Source organism: Leucoraja erinacea, chromosome 2, assembly GCF_028641065.1.
Source record: "Leucoraja erinacea ecotype New England chromosome 2, Leri_hhj_1, whole genome shotgun sequence".
In the NCBI taxonomy this organism is placed as follows: domain Eukaryota; kingdom Metazoa; phylum Chordata; class Chondrichthyes; order Rajiformes; family Rajidae; genus Leucoraja; species Leucoraja erinaceus.
In genome coordinates, this window is record NC_073378.1 from 127,586,735 (window position 1) to 127,604,463 (window position 17,729).

General features: G+C 43.8%; 1 protein-coding gene across 2 annotated transcripts in view; it reads right to left on the reverse strand.

Moving 5' to 3' along the window:
* cul2 (cullin 2) overlaps positions 1–17,729 on the reverse strand; it is a 75,123-nt gene that overhangs the window by 22,964 nt on the left and 34,430 nt on the right. For both annotated transcript variants that reach the window (XM_055665233.1, XM_055665237.1), the window contains exons 8-11: positions 15,414–15,524; positions 15,148–15,310; positions 11,992–12,116; positions 6,139–6,246 (exon numbers count right to left, since the gene is read on the reverse strand). In XM_055665233.1, coding sequence (XP_055521208.1) covers positions 6,139–6,246; positions 11,992–12,116; positions 15,148–15,310; positions 15,414–15,524 — 507 coding nt within the window. The remainder of the gene's footprint in view (positions 1–6,138; positions 6,247–11,991; positions 12,117–15,147; positions 15,311–15,413; positions 15,525–17,729) is intronic.

Sequence of the window (17,729 nt, forward strand, 5' to 3'; positions counted from 1 at the left end):
GCACTTTGTCTTTTTTTTTTGTAAACCAGCATTTGCAGTTCCTTACATCCTCGCACAGATTCTCTCTTGTTTTCCAATAGATTGTGGGAACGCAGGTACACGGATGGAGCCTCTGGCTGCTACAACTGTGGCAAGTGCGTCCAGCTTCAGCTCCTGAAGGACCGTGTTGGGGCACTGGAGAAGCAGCTGGATGACCTCAGGGCCATCCAGGAAAACGAGAGTTTCCTGGACAGGACCTACAGTGAGATTGTCACGCCGAGGATACGGGAAGAATAAAGGTGTGTGACTGAAAGGATGGTGACTGTGGAGTGCAGGAGAGCCAGGTGGCTGTGCCTAATGAAAACAGGTACGCCCTCTTGGGAACTGTCGGGGGAGACGACGCTTCCAATCCGAGTGGCAGACACGTCGGTGGCTCCAATCCTACTAGAGATGGGACTCGACCGGCGAGACTAACGTCGGGCAGAGCCATAGTGGTGGGTGAATCCATTGTCCGAGGAGCAGACAGGAGATTCTGTGGCAGCAGACAAGACACGAGGATGGTCTGTTGCCTCCCTGGTGCCAGGGTTCAGGATGTCACAAGCCGAATTTAGAACATCCTCCTGAGAGAAGGTGAACAACCAGCAGCAGTTGTGCACGTAGGCACAAACGGCATCGGGATGAAGAGGAAGGAGGTTCTCCAACGTGAGCCCAGAAAGTTGGGAAGAAGACTAAAAGGCGGGACTTCTAGGGTAGTTATCTCTGGATTGCTTCCAGTACCTCGTGCTAGTGAGGACAGGAACAGAGAGATAGGGGATCTGAATGAGTGGTTGAGGGGCTGGTGCTGGGAGCAAGGATTTAGATTTATAGACCACTGGGGTCTCTTCTGGGGTAGGGGTGACCTGTACAAAAGGGACAGGTTACACTTTAACTGGAGGGGGACTGACATTCTGGCAGGCAGGTTTGTTAGGGCTACACGTGTGGGTTTAAACTAAATAGTGGGGGGAAGGGAATGACAAATTGGGAGTATAAAGATGGAGTTGAAGGGGAAGTGACTACAGGAAAAATTACAAAAGATTCTCGAATTAATGGGAAGGAAAGTTCGAGAAGGGATAAAAGAGTAAGGTCAGGGCCAATTGCGAGCGGTTGGAGGGGGGAAGTGAATAGGGATGTCAAAGTGCTGTACAGGTGCACAACCTTTTATCCGGTGTTCCAGAAACCGAAAAGCTCCGAAAACCGGCCATTTTTTCCAGATGTCGTCTGCGCACCAAAGCTCGCGTTTGGCGCCAAACCTGACCCAAAACGACCCACGGTCAACCCAGGTCTGTACTACTGTAGCGGCTGCCTCCTCCCTGGAGACCGGGAGACGCTTAAACATCTGTAAATCATTGCTTAAATGTTAGTCAGTTAGTTTGGAGGGCTTTTATGTGAAGGGGGGTGAAGGGGTAAACTTTAATTCTTAGTCCCCTACCTGGTCGGAGAGGCGGGGAGCGGTCAATGCCTTACCGGGTCGCTGTGCAGTAAGCTCCGCAGCGCTGTGGCCGGTGGGGCCGCGGGCGGCGCAGGTTGTAGCTCCGACCCCGGCAACTCTACCCCTGGCTGCGAGGCGCTCCAAATCCAGCGCGGCCCGCGGCCTGACGCCGCAGCTCCGCGAATGTCGGGAGTCGGCGGCGTCGCAGCGCATTGCCTTACCGGGTCGCCGTGCGGCAAGCTCCGGAGCGCTGTGGCCGCCGACACACAACATCGCGGAGCGTCGCTGGATTTGGAGCCGCGCAGCCAGGGGTAAAGTTGCCGGGGTCGGAGCTCCAACCGGCGCCGCCCGCGGCTGGACGGAGCCCCCAGCTCCGCGGCTCCAAATCCAGCGACGCTCCGCGAATGTTGGAAGAAGGCGGCCACAGCGCTCCGGAGCTTGCCGCACGGCGACCCGGTAAGGCATTGCTCGCTCCCCGCTGGTATCCCAGCGCTGCGACGTCGCCGACTCCCGACATTCGCGGAGCTGGGACGTCCGGCCGCGGGCCGCGCTGGATTTGGAGCGCCTCGCAGCCAGGGGTAGAGTTGCCGGGGTCGGAGCTACAACCGGCGCCGCCCGCGGCCGGACGGAGCCCCCAGCTCCGCGAGGTTGGGAGTCGCCGACCAGGTAGGTAGGGGACTAAGAATTAAAGTTTCCCCCTTCACCCCTACACCACCACCACCACATAAAATCCCTCCAAACTAACTGACTAACATTTATGCAATAATTCTCCCGGTCTCCGGGGAGGAGGCAGCTGCTCCAGACTTTTCAAACCGCCCGCGCTACCTACCTAATCTACGCTAAAAATCTTCCATTCTGAAATCCGAAAAAGTCCGAAATCCGACAAGTCCCAAGGCTTTCGGATAAAAGGTTGTGCACCTGTATATGAATGCGCAAAGTATAAAGTGGATGAGCTTGAGGCTCAGTTAGAAATTGGCATGTATGATGTTGTGGGAATTATAGAGACATGGCTGCAAGAGGGCCAGGGCAGGGAACTGAATATTCAAGGGTATACCTCCTATGGAAAAGACAGACAGGTGGGCAGAGGGGATGGGTAGTTCTGTTGGTGAGGAATGAAATTCAGTCCCTTGCAAGGGGTGACATGAAACAGGAGATGTGGAGTCAGTATGGATAGAACTAAGGAATTGTAAGGGTAAAAGGCCCCTAACGGGACTTATCTACAGGCCCCCAAACAGTAGCTTGGACATAGGGCACAAGTTGAATCAGGAGTTAAAATTGGCATGTAGCAACAGTAACGCTGTGATGGTTATGGGAGATTTCAACATGCAGGTAGATTGGGAAAATCAGGTTGGTACTGGACCCCAAGAAAGGGAATTTGTAGAGTGCCTTTGTGATGGATTCTTAGAGCAGCTTAGAGCAGCCTACCAGGGAGAAGGCAATTCTGGATTTAGTGTTATGTAATGAACCGGATTTGATAAAAGAACGAGGTTAATGAGCCATTAGGAGGTAGTGACCATAATATGGTCAGGGCTAATCCACAATTGGAGAGGGAGAAGGGTAGATCGGAGGTGTCAGTGTTACAGTTGAATAAAGGGGACTATGGAGCCATGAGGGAGGAGCTGGCCAAAGTTGACTGGAAAGATACACGAGCAGGGATGACAGTGGAACAATGGCAGGTATTTCTAGGAATAATACAGAAGGTGCAGGATCAGTTCATTCCTAGGAGGAAGAAAGATTCCAAGGGGAGACCGTGGCTGACAAGGAACGTCAGGAACAGTATAAAAATAAAAGTGAAGAAGTACAACTTAGCAAAGATGAGTGGGAAGCAAGAGGATTGGGTAATGTTTAAAGAGCAACAGAAGATAACTAAAAAGACAATACGGGGAGAAAAGATGAGGTACGAAGGTAAGCTAGCCAAGAATATAAAGGAGGATAGTAAAAGCTTCTTTAGGTATGTGAAGAGGAAAAAATTAGTTCAGACCAAAGTTGGACCCTTGAAGACCGAAAAAGGTGAATTTAGTATGGGGAACAAGAAAATGGCAGATGAGTTGAACAGATACTTTGGATCCGTCTTCACCAAGGAGGACACAAACAATCTTCCTGATGTACTGGTGGCCAGAGGATCTGGGGTGACGGAGGAACTGAAGGAAATCCACATTAGGCAGGAAATGGTGTTGAGTAGACTGATGGGACTGAAGGCTGATAAATCCCCAGGGCCTGATGGTCTGCATCCCACGGTACTTAAGGAAGTGGCTCTAGAAATCATGGATGCATTGGTGATAATTTTCCAATGTTCTATAGACTCAGGATCAGTTCCTGTGGATTGGAGGGTAGCTAATGCTATCCCACTTTTTAAGAAAGGGGGAGAGAGAAAACAGGGAATTATAGATCAGTTAGCCTGACATCGGTGGTGGGGAAGATGTTGGAGTCAATTATTAAAGATGATATAGCCGCACATTTGGATAGCAGTAACAGGATCGGTCCGAGTCAGCATGGATTTACGAAAGGGAAATCATGCTTGACTAATCCTTGGAATTTTGTGAGGATGTAAATAGGAAAATGGACAAGGGAGAGCCAGTGGATGTAGTGTACCTGGACTTTCAGGAAGCATTTGATAAGGTCTCACATAGGAGATTAGTGGGAAAAATTAGGGCACATGGTATTGGGGGTAGAGTGCTGACATGGACAGAAAATTGGTTGGCAGACAGGAAACAAAGAGTAGGGATTAACGGGTCCCTTTCAGAATGGCAGGCGGTGACTAGTGGGATACCGCAAGGCTCGGTACCGGGATCACAGCTTTCTACAATATACATCAATGATTTGGTTGAAGGGATTCAAAGTAAAATTAGTAAATTCGCAGATGACACAAAGCTCGGTGGCAGTGTGAACTGTGAGGAGGATGATATGAGAATGCAGGGTGACTTGGACAGGTTGGGGGAGTGGGCAGATGCATGGCAGATGAAGTTTAATGTGGATAAATGTGAGGATATCCACTTTGGTATAAAAAACAGGAAGGCAGATTACTATCTAAATGGCATCAAGTTAGGAAAAGGGGAAGTACAATGGGATCTGGGGATCCTTGTTCATGAGTCTATGAAAGTAAGCATGCAGGTACAGCAGACAGTGAAGAAAGCGAATGGCATGTTGGCCTTTATAACAAGAGGAGTCGAGTATAGGAGCAAAGAGGTCCTTCTGCAATTGTACAGAGCCCTAGTGAGACCACACCTGGAGTATTGTGTGCAGTTTTGGTCCCCTAATTTGAGGAAGTACATTCTTGCTATTGAGGGATTGCAGTGTAGGTTTACAAGGTTAATTCCCGGGATGGCGGGACTGTCATATGCTGAGAGAATGGAGCGACTGGGCTTGTACACTCTGGAGTTTAGAAGGATGAGAGGATGTCTTATTGAAACATATAAGATTGTTAAGGGTTTGGATACGCTGGAGGCAGGACACCTGTTCCCGATGTTGGGGGAGTCCAGAACCAGGGGCCACAGTTTAAGTACTGTTTAAGGGGTAAGCCATTTAGAACGGAGACGAGGAAACACCTTTTCTCACAGAGAGTTGTGAGTCTGTGGAATTCTCTGCAGAGAGAGCTAGATAGGGATCTTAAAGATAGTGGAGTCAGGGGATATGGAGAGAAGGTAGGAATGGGGTACTGATTTTGGATGATCAGCCATGATCACATTGAATGGCGGTGCTGGCTCGCAGGGCCGAATGGCCTACTCCTACACCTATTGTCTGTTCCATAGCTGCAATGAGCTTTAGTTTAAATAATGCAGTATACCAATGGATTTTGCCAAAGAGATGGAATCAACAGTTTATATACTGTTTGTCATCTTTAACCAAGATCAACCATAATTTAATCCAACAAGCAGGATTTTAAAACAACCCATTGATCTAAGGAAAGCAGTTTGGAATTTCACCACCAGAGGTCACTGAACCACCCCACTAGCAAGGAATAGAATTTTCTATTCGTGAATTCTACATTTTAGTTTCGGTACCCAAGTAATAAAAGATTATACCATCGACGCAAACAGAAAATGTCAAATTACTGGGAGTAACTTCATCTAAATACATAGTCAAAACAACTATATTGAAGACAAATGCTTTCACGTTTTCTAACTTTACTGGCTCAGGAGTAGCATTCTGAGCCAAAGAGGGGAGAACATAATGCAGTGAATCATAGAAGCTTGTTGCAGCCTAAAACAGCACTAAGTGAATGGATTCTAATGTGTAGGAAAGAACTGCAGATGCTGGTTTAAACCAAAGATAGACACACAAAGCTGGAGTAACTCAGCGGGACAGGCAGCATCTCTGGAGAGAAGGGATGGGTGATGTTTTGGATTGAGACGGGTCTGAAGAAGGGTCGCGACCCGTAATGTCACCCATCCCTTCTCTCCAGAAATGCTGCCTGTCCCGCTGACTTACTCCAGCTTTTTGTGTCTATTGGAACATGATGTTCTTCTGAATGTCACAAATACACACACATGAGAAATGTGAATGGACAGGGTGAGATATCTTGTCATCCAATAGCTTATGGCTGAAACCCAAGTTCATTATTTTTAAATGTTTAAGTGTTAAAATATCCAAAATTATGTGCCTTCTTCACCAGGGATATTAAATCAGACATGTTAATTACTTTAATGCTCCAAGACACATTCCACAATTTCTTGCAACTTTAAGCAACTTACTTTATCAAGTGCACTCATAAAATGCTGATCTCCATTAAGGACTGAACTGATAAGTTGCAGAAATTTACTGTGAACTTCAAGAACAGATTCCACAAACTGTGTAGGCATCTGAAAAAAAAACCCAAGATAAATATTACCATCGGCAAAAAGCACATAAAAATACTAACATTTGAGTCATAAATAAATAATATTTCAGCACTACAGACCAAGCAAGGAAAAATCATGCATATTAATATCCAGGAAGTCAACAGTCCTTTCACCAAGCGGTACTGATATATTTAGTGGGATCAGCTTCTCTATCCATGGCTCTGTCTATGCAATAAGTCACAAAGATTTCATGCTTCTGCTTTTCTTCTCTGCTCTCATTACTTCCATGTCTGTTTGTTTTCACTCTCCTTCTTCCACACTGCCTTTCTCTTGCATATTACTTCTGTGTTCGTTTGGCTCAATCTTACTCATTCTTTCTTTCTCCCTCCATTTCCACACAGCAAGAGAGATAGAGCCCAACCCCGATACCTACCACAAGGTGCTCCTCACCCTTCCATCGTCTTAGATGGAGGTTGCCAAAATGGGCAATGCAAATGTTTGAACTCTGATGCAACAAAGCTTTTTTTCTGCATGTTACTTCACCAGGCAACATTCTTCAATGTTTTTCTCCACCCATCTGAGAAATTCTAAATCAATCAAGGCCTGTCTTTATTCCCTTTCTGAAGGAAAAATATTGCGAAATATTCCAGTTCATCACGAGAGTCTGAACACCATTATCACTTCTTCTCTTGAGGTCTATTTTCTGGAGTCAAAATTTGCTTTTAATATGTGGAGCATATAATTCCAGCTGACCATAATAAAAACTCCCACTACAACATTTCTTCCTCAGTTTGTCAATCCAAGTCACCCGCACCATTTAAAAAATTAGTTGTGTGGAGGATGCTAGGAGGCTGCAAGGTGACTTGGATAGGCTGGGTGAGTGGGCAAATGCATGGCAGATGCAGTATAATGTGAGGTTATCCACTTTGGCGGCAAAAACAGGAAAGTAGACTATTACCTGAATGGTGGCCGATTAGGAAAAGGGGAGATGCAACGAGACCTAGGTCTCATGGTACACCAGTCATTAAAAGTAGGCATGCAGGTGCAGCAGGCAGTGAAGAAAGCAAATGGTACGTTACAATTCATAGCAAAAGGATTTGAGTATAGGAGCAGGGAGGTTCTACTGCAGTTGTACAGGGTCTTGGTGAGACCACACCTGGAGTATTGCGTACAGTTTTGGTCTCCTAATCTGAGCAAGGACATTCTTGTCATAGAGGGAGTACAGAGAAGGTCCACCAGACTGATTCCTGGGATGTCAGGACTTTCATGTGAAGAAAGACTGGATAGACTTGGCTTGTACTCGCTAGAATTTAGAAGATTGAGGGGGGATCTTATAGAAACTTACAAAATTCTTAAGGGGTTGGACAGGCTAGATGCAGGAAGATTGTTCCCGATGTTGGGGAAGTCCAGAACAAGGGGTCCCAGTTTAAGGATAAAGGGGAAATCCTTTAGGACTGAGATGAGAAAAACATTTTTTACACAGAGAGTGGTGAATCTCTGGAATTCTCTGCCACAGAAGGTAGTTGAGGCCAGTTCATTGGCTATATTTAAGAGGGTTAGATGTGGCCCTTGTGGCTAAAGGGATCAGGGGGTATGGAGAGAAGGCAGGTACAGGATACTGAGTTGGATGATCAGCCATGATCATATTGAATGGCAGTGCAAGCTTGAAGGGCCGAATGGCCTACTCCTGCACCTATTTTCTATGTTTCTATGTTTCCTACTCGTCTCCTTGTCCTCCTGATTAATTTTACTGTTTGTCTGCCTCGTTGTCACCTTCCACATATCCAACAATGAACTATGGTACATTTTTGAGACCATCGTCTGCTTTGATCTGTTCTTTTCACACCTCACGTGCTCTTTGTACCTTTCCATATCTTGGTTCCCTCTCCCCTGGCCCTCAGTCTGAAGAAGGGTCTTGACCCAAAACATCACCTATTCCTTCTCTCCAGAGATGCTGTCTGTCCCGCTGAGTAACTTCAGCTTTTTGTGTCTATCTTCCGTGTAAACCAGCATCTGCAGTTCCTTCCTACACGTTAGTTTAATTTGACATCTTGTTCGACACAGGCACCATGGGACAAAAGGCCTCTACCTGCGCTGAACTGTTCTATGTTGTATGGATGGTTTTTCGTTAAAAAAATGAGCCGGATGTAATCGGCCCAAATTTTGCTTTATTTTTAATTTGAGGTCTTTGGAAAGATTATATATGCCCAAAAATCTTAAATCAGAATAACAACGAATAAAATAATTTTGTTCTCATGAAAGGTTTTATACTGAAACTCATTCAGGGAATGGAGCTTGAACTCTTATTGATACTCAAGGGCAGTACATGTAGTTCAACTGGAACGTGGGATTCGATGAAGCTATTTGGCTATACTGCAACTGATGAATTAGGGAACATTATTTGGATTTTGACAGCCAAATTAGTTATAACTCTATTTTGATCGGGAACAAGACAACTACTTAAACGTTACTTTGGAATTTAACTAACATAAATTGTCTTGTATTTAAACAGTGTAGGGATAAAACCTGTTTCCATATAACCTCTCTGCACCAATCAGACACTACTTTCCTCTTAAGAACACAGTTGCCACTTTAACTGAGGGTGGTCATTGAAATTGACGTAATTACTTCAACTACCATGTACAACGGTACTCTATTAAACAATGTATCATGGAGCCTGTAGCTAGCACTAACAAAAATAAATTTCTTGCTATTGCAATTGTATTTATTTTTGAAAACCCTGTGTGGAAAATAATTGTTGTTGTGAATCTGAAACTTTCCAGCCCTAAACTTATTCTCCCCCACAATTGGCTTTAAAACACGATTTTCAATGACAGGTTTCTTAGGAATACAATTATCAAGTTACAACATAGCTATCTGTACTGTAGATAGACACAAAATGCTGGAGTACATCAGCGGTACAGGCAGCATCTCTGGAGAGAATGAATGGGTGATGTTTCGGGTCGAGACCCTTCTTCAATATGATGAATTCTTCGGCTGCCTTTACCGCTGAGTTACTCCAGCATTTTGTGTCTACCTTCGATTTAAACCTGCATCTGCAGTTCTTTCCTACACTATCGTTACTGGCGTACATTTTAAGCCACCTCCCATTCATGATGTAAAATTTCCTTATGAGCTTTATTTTTGAAGAAGAGCTTTACCCGTACCAACATTATCATCTACAAAAGTAGATCATTCCTCCTGGTAGTTGCAACATTTTACGAAATGCAAAATGGGTATCTCAATTATCAAAAGTAAAATCAGCTTTCCTTTGGGAGCCATGTGTTGGCAGTGAAGCTATTGACATGTACTGGAGACCTAAAACTACCTGGGCAGAAGCAAGATTTGCTTATGAAATCATTTTGAAAGAGGTGGGGTAATGTTGAGATCTAAATTGTGCCTTTCTCAACATTGAAGTTCTTTCTCAATGCTATAATTAAAACCCTCTAGTAATGCTCGCAAACCACCCTGCTAGGAAATTGGTTCCGCACCAGTTCACATGCAACCTGCCCCTTTTGCACATTCCCCACCTATCCCGAAATAGAGACCAATGATCCATCTATCCAAAACCCTCCCTCCTACCACAGCTCCTTAGCCACAAGTTGAACGGCACCATCTTTCTATTTCTTGCCTGACTGGCACACGGCACAGACAGTAGTCCTGAGATTCCAACACTCGAGGCCCTGTTTTTCAAACCTACTATCTTACTCCCTTAATTCTCTTTGCAGGATCTCTTCTCCCTTCCTCATGTTATGAGTACCAAGTAAACATGGAAGCAGGAGAGTATTATACATGAGAAAATATTAAACAATAACATTGCTCAAATGATAAGTTCTTAAGGAACTTATGTTAAGTTGCAAGAGAAGGACTTAGATACATGTCTCCACAAAGGAATAAAGAACACACACACACACACAAAGAGGAACAGATGGCTTGTTATAACACGGAGATGTTGATGTAAATACGCATAGCTTTGGTTGCTTTGAAACGGCTATAACTGTCAGAGGTTGTATTTGGTTTAGGTTGGTGTTTAGACATGGGCACCATTCTTCTTCCTTTGTGACACATCTCTGAGCTTGGCTGTGTCATGAAGGGGATTTATGGTAGTCTATATTGGGTTGTAGGCACCAAGGATAGATACTGGTCTGTGAGATGGTTTGTACTGTTTAAATGTATTTATGTTGAGATAAGAGATGATGGGTGATGGTTGTGTGACCTTTGCAAAAGGGTTTCTTATGGTTATAGAAAATTGAGAAAGTAACTGTTTTGATAATCTTTCATTTGTTGTGTGGAATGCTATTAGTGAAGAGGCCTTACATTCCTTTCCTCCAGAGGTAGAAGGGGGAGGTTGTAATACAGAATGAAATTAGACCCGAGCATGGGAAGAAGCAATCAAGTGTGACAATTAATGGCCTTTATGTGCTTGGAGTTGGGAATTGTGTGATTAGAAATAACTTAAGTCTTTACCACTTTGTAAGAATGGGACAAAACATATTTAATCTTTGTAATCCATAAGTAACTGTATTTTAACTATGTAGTTGTAAGGAAATTAATTGTGAAGTGTATTGTGTTCAATTACAAATGTAAGTATTAGACTTTGTTTAAATCTGAAATAACTTAGAAATAACTTTATTTTCCAAAAGTTAAAAATATGATTTGTGTGTATGTGTTGTGTGATTGCCGTATGATGTGCATATTCTGAGAAGTGTTCTCTGAGAATTAGTTTTATATCTGTGGTTTTACTTTATTGAAATAAAATGATTTTGAACAAAGAGGTTGAAGAAACCACAGAGGGGAAGGTTTTAATGGGGCTGGAAAAGGGGAAATCATGTGGCTATACATATTGTCAATCAATGGAAAGGATTTAGTTGATTGGTTAATGCAAATAAGTTAAATGTATGGTAAATCATAATGATTGGTTAATAGTTTGCTACTCCTTTTGTACCATCCTTGTCTATGAACTATATAATATGTTACATTTATACCAAAGTCAGTAGTTCTTTCGACCTGCTCCAGAGTTTCTAACTCTGTGTTGGAAGGTTTAAAGAATTATCCAGCGCTGTCAGAATAAAGAATTGATTTTAGCAGCGATGGTTTGAATCAAGTTTTCTTGAATTGGACTTGCAAAAAAACTCAATTTAACATACATTACACATTATTATTTTTCAAGTTGAAGATTATGCTCTGTGAGAGTACCCTTTTAATTAAAAAAAGAAACAATCCCAACCAAGGAAAATAAACCAAACTCAGTCATAACTACAATAATCGTATGCACGAGCTCTGTTCATGCTACATAACATTCCAAATGAGACTGAAAATTGTACATTGCTTAAGGGGCAGTCCCACTTGCGCGACCTTTACAAGCGACTGCTGCAACCGTGATAGGTCGCCGAAATTTTCAACATGTTGAAAATTCAGCGGAGACCTGAAAGACGCTACAACACTTTGGAGACCTCTCACGAGCATAGGAGACATCTCACGATCATACAGGCTGTATGGTCGTGACATATCGCTGACAGGCTGACATATCGCCAGGGGTTTCTTGTATGGTTGTGAGAGATCTCCAAAGAGTCGTAGCGTCTTTCTGGTAGCCGCTGAATTTTCAACATGTTGAAAATGTTGGCAACCTATCACGGGTGCCAGCAGTCGCCTGTAAAGGTCGCGTAAGTGGGACAGGCCCTTTATTTTCTCTGAGCAGTAAACAGATAATGCACAACATAATGTACTTTCACGATGACAAATAAAGAATCTTCAAGAAATACTCACATTTTCCTGAGAGAGGTTACTGATGGATCTAAGACCCTCATCATGAATATGATTCTGAAGCTCTTGGATCATGTGAGGTAAACCATTTGAAACTGCACGAAGTAAGGTGTAGATATTTGCCATATCTGGGTGAATAAGTGGAAATGGGATGGGAAAGGGAATAAACACATCTTTACCAGCAAATATGAGAGAAAGGATCTTCGAAGAAGAGTATCAAAGAGGACCAGTTTACTGTAAATTGAGTCTGAATATCTAACAGTACCAACAGAGTTAACTTACTGGTAATGGAGAAGCCATAATTAATAACACAAAGCATGCAAGTTCAAATTTTACCAAGTCTATTTGAGTACTGCAGAATTTTAAAACTACATAGCTCCAAATGGATCGATGGCATTGTACAGGGTGGAAGTCTGTCAACAATACATGGTCAGGTCTGGCTATCTCTCCACTAAAAAGTACTCAAAAGCCATTTGTACAGTATTTTATCGTATGAATGGACAATAAATGTCTACCTTGCCAATCAAAATGCAATAAACTACAGAGGCAGAAAATCCGGAAAAAAAAAATATGCTAGAAATACACACGAGAGGACAGGAAACCACTGAATTCAGAGAATTTAAGTTAACTTCGATAGGTGTGATTGAGGGAAACTTTGAAAAATTGGTGTTTAAAGTGGCACTGGGTCCATGACAACCCAGTTTCGCATCCACTCCCTACATACTAGGAGCAATTTACGGAGACCAAATAAGATTCAGATTCAGATTCAAATGTAATTGTCATTGTGCAGTGTACAGTACAGAGACAACAAAATGCAGTTAGCCTCTCCCTGGAAGAGCGACATAGAATATGAGTAATAAATAAATCTATTTACATGCATACAGTCAACGTGTTTTTCCTGGTGGGAGGAGTGTCGGGGGGGGGGGGGGGGGGGGGGGGGGGGGGGGGGGGGGGGGGGGGGGGGGGGGGGGGGGGGGGGGGGGGGGGGGGGGGGGGGGGGGGGGGGTGATTGGCAATCACCGTGGTTCAGTGTTGAGTAGTGTAACAGCCGCAGGGAAGAAGCTGTTCCTGGACCTGCTGGTCCGGCAACGGAGAGACCTGTAGCGCCTCCCGGATGGTAAACAGTCTATGGTTGGGGTGAGAGCAGTCCTTGGCGATGCTGAGCGCCCTTTGCAGGCAATGCTTGCTTTGGACAGACTCAATGGAGGTGAGCGAGGAACCGGTGATGCGTTGGGCAATTTTCACCACCCTCTGCAATGCCTTCCGGTCGGAGACAGAGCAGTTGCCATACCATACTGTGATGCAGTTGGTAAGGATGCTCTCGATGGTGCAGCGGTAGAAGTTCACCAGAATCTGAGGAGACAGATGGACCTTCTTCAGTCTCCTCAGGAAGAAGAGATGCTGGTGAACCTTCTTGACCAGAGTTGAGGTATTGTGGGTCCAAGAGAGGTCATCGGAGATGTTGACCCCAGGAACCTGAAGCTGGAAACACGTTCCACTTCCGTCCCGTTAATGTGGATGGTGGTGTGCGTACCGCCCCTAGACTTCCTGAAGTCTACAATGAGCTCCTTGGTCTTCTTGGAGTTAAGGGCCAGGTTGTTGTCAGCGCACCATGCTGCTAGGAGCTGGACCTCCTCCCTATAGGCCAACTCAATGTTGTTGCTGATAAGGTCAATCACCGTTGTATCATCTGCATACTTGATGATGGTGTTAGTACCATTTACAGGTGTGCAGTCGTAGGTGAAGAGGGAGTAGAGGAGGGGGCTCAGCACACAGCCCTGTGGAACGCCGGTGTTCAGGGTGAGGGTTGAAGAGGTGTGCTTGTCTAACCTAACAGCCTGGGGTCTGTTGGTTAGAAAGTCCAGTAGCCAGTTGCAGAGGGATCGATGCCCAGGTCACCGAGTTTGGTCATCAGTTTAGAGGGTATAATGGTGTTGAATGCTGAGCTGTAATCGATGAACAGCATTCTTACGTAAATGTCTCTGTGTCGAGGTGGGAGAGGACGGAGTGAAGTGCCGTTGAGATGGTATCCTCCGTACTCCTGTTCTTGCGGTAGGCAAACTGATAGGGATCCAGTGTGGGGGGTAGGCAGCCTTTGAGGTGTGCCAGGACCAGCCTCTCGAAGCACTTGGTGATGATGGGGGTAAGTGCAACTGGGCGGAAGTCGTTGAGGCTTGTCGCAGTGGAGTGTTTTGGCACCGGCACGATGGAGGTGGTTTTAAGGCACGTGGGCACAACTGCTTGGGCAAGTGACAGGTTGAAGATGTCAGTCCAGACGTCTGTCAGCTGCGCAGCACAGGCCCTGAGGACGCGCCTGGGGATGCCGTCAGGGCCAGCAGCCTTACGTGCATTAATCCTACTCAGTGCCACGTACACATCGTAGGGGGTGAGTGTGAGGGGCTGGTGATCAGCAGGGAGCACAGCCGTGATGGCTATCTCTAGATTGTCCCTGTCAACGTGCTACAAACGTGCATGTCTATGGGATGTGGGAAGAAATCGGAGCACCTGGAGGAAACCCACGCAGTCACAGGGAGAATATGCAAACTCCACACAGACTGCATCCTGGTCAGGATTAAACCTGGGTCTCTGGCACTGAGAGGCAGCAGCTCTACCAGCTATGCCACTATGCTGCCCTAAATGGCATAGTGGCACAGATAAATCATGTCGTGTATATGAATAAAATGGATCCTGCTCAAGTTTTTGCTGGACAAAGTACCAGCTTGACATCAGACAGGTGGGAAGAATTACAAATGTTAATGATTGTAAAGGTATGCTGAACTAACCCCATGCATGTATTTGATGTCTTAGACAATAAGTTCACGTATGAGGGGCAAGTGTGAATTCTGATAGAATCTTGAAATTATGGTGTAGAGAAATTATGGAAGCAATTCCTAGTAATACAGTGGAAGATGTAAAATTAAAGGTGGAATAAAATAAGTGGAGAATGCAAGTAGCATCAATGAAATGCGTCACTGGTACAATTGCTTGCACATTGATTCATGACGTTGAACAGGGAAGAAATGGGTTTCAGAGTGCACGTATAGACCTAGTGAGCTATTTGGTCAGGAAGAACAAATCCCCAGTCCCTTTCCATTTTGTACAGACCAATGACAAGATAATTTGGCAGTGAGGTCACTATGAACCAAGAATGTGACTCACCTTCTCGCCTTTCTTGCTTGATAATATTCTGGCATTCCCCATGTAGAAACTGCAGATGGTCTGCTACCATTCGTTGCTGGCATTCATGAATCACTTTGGCATATGAGCTGGGATGCAAGTATTTCCGGCACCGAACTTCCTCATCTTTCAATCTGGCTAAAACCTGTAGTAACATTTAGTGCACTGAACATTCTAGCCTTTGACTCGTGGGTCCAAATGATATTATTAAAAGTGGTTTATACAGCAATTACAACTTTATTACATACCTTTTCCATATACTGTGAACAATTTGACTCTTGAAGTAAATTTGATGCTTCTTGTTTGTAATACTCTCCTGTTTCCAGTAGAAATGGATGTTCAAAGAGATCCTGATAAAACTGACATTGGAACGACAATTGCCAAGTTAGAAAATCACTAAGTAACAGAACTATGGTCAGCCATATAAAAATGTGAAACAAATAAGCCAGACGAGCGTTTAATTTTGACAACTGTTACACAATTTTTGAATGGCACACAGGAATACAGAAAACTATACACTTGAACTCGGTATATGATCACAAACCAAATAACCTATATTTTACCCTGTGTTTATGTCTTCAGCTGTCAGATCCACATGGTAAAAACCTCATGGTTTCAGGAATCTGCAGACCTCCCATGTCACTAACATACTGGCCAGTTTTAGTACTAATTACATGGTTACGCTGCACTCTCAATGCAACTTGATAGCATAGCAGTAGTTTCCCTGCATAATAATATTTCCCTGCAATCCCACTGAAAAACAATCATCTCGGGCTGTCTGCAAGCCCAAACATTTGAATGGGGATTGTTGGGCTGCAAGAATGATAGGAAAGAACAAGATATGTTTGTTCCATGATAAGGAAGAACTATATATATTTTGTTCAATATTTTTGATTATTTAGAAGTGTTTTTAAGTTTTTTTGATTAATTTTATTTTAACTGTTGTAAGCATTGGGAAACCCTTATAACTTTGACATGTGAAAAGGGTGCACGTCAGGCTTTGTCACTTGTGTAGGGCATGTTCTGGCCTAATTATAACGATGGCGATGGAGGCCCTACCATTCAGCTCTTGAACAAGATAGGTCTTGCAGATTTAGATTGGTTCTGGTTGAGTGTGTGGGGCAAGTGCAGGCAGTGGGCTGTTACTCAACATATATATCAGTTAAGTGGACGATTATATTTATGTGACAGTGATTGAAGTTAATTTCCGACAGGGGTGATTGAGGGAAACGGAACTTTTGAAAAATTGCTGGTGAAGATGGCACTGGGTCCACGCCGACCCAGATTCGCATCCACTCCCCACACACTACGGACAATTTATGGAGACCAAATAACCTACAAAAGTGCATGTCTTTGGGATGTGGGAGGAAACTGGAGGAAATTATTTCCGAAGGAAATGAACTTTCTCCTGCATGTCGGCAAGGAACCCTATTTTAATAGATTAGTGCATACTCCCAAGGGATGCTGATGAACAGTCATAGCAATTGATCTAATGGCAGATCTTAACATGACACATAATCATATAAGGTCATTATTTAGAGTCCTGTTTCAATTAGTCTAAAAAAGCACAAAAGCACAAAATGAAAACACAAAAGAAATATAGATTAATTGTTTAAATTAAAGAATAAGCATAAAAAGAGTATAACAAAAGGTAAGTTTGAAGAGTAGGAAAATGCAGAGAGATTGGCTGTATTTCGAGTTGTTGTACATGGCATATTGCACACATTTTTAGCACACAATTAACATCACATGTCAAAGCAACATCTGACAATGAGTATAATATATAGATATATCAGTCCCATGATTGAAAAATTAAAAGGGTGGCCTGGAAAAATAGGAGAGATCTGAAGATGCACTTAGCATCTATTCCAATGGTTTCTCATCAACATTAATGCTTTGTGAATTAAAGTAGTACTACCTATCTTCAGTTTGTGCAGACAGATAAAATTACATATGGACTTCAGATTGCAGGAAGGTGTAGAGTACTTAGCAAGAAACAAACACAGAACATAGAACAGCAGGAACAGGCCCACGATGTCTATGCTGAATATGACACCAAATTAAATTAATCTCTTCTGCCTGCATATGATCCATAACCCTCCAATTCCTACATAATCATCTAAAAGCCTCTTAAAACACCACTAACATATCTGTTTAATCCACCCTGTTTGGCAGTGTGATCCAAGCACCCACCATTCTGTGTAAAAGATTTGTCCCACATATCTCCGTTTAAACTTTCCCCCCTCACCTTAAAACCTGTATCCACATCTTTCTTCTTATGGGGCGACCAGAACTGCACACAAAACTCCAAATAAAGACTATGCAAAGTTTTATAACTTCCTTACTTCTATACTCTATGCCCTGACCAATGAAGCCAAACATACGGTACAGGTTGTATGAATCCCATTGTAGCAGTTGGAGCATTTTAAGTTGATTAAATAAATCTGGATAAAAATATCATCAAATCCCTGGGTTGGCAATAACCAATCTCTAGTTCCCAAATGTCCTTCTGGGGAAGAATCTGCCAGCCTAACCCAGCACATATGTGATTACAAAGCCATTGC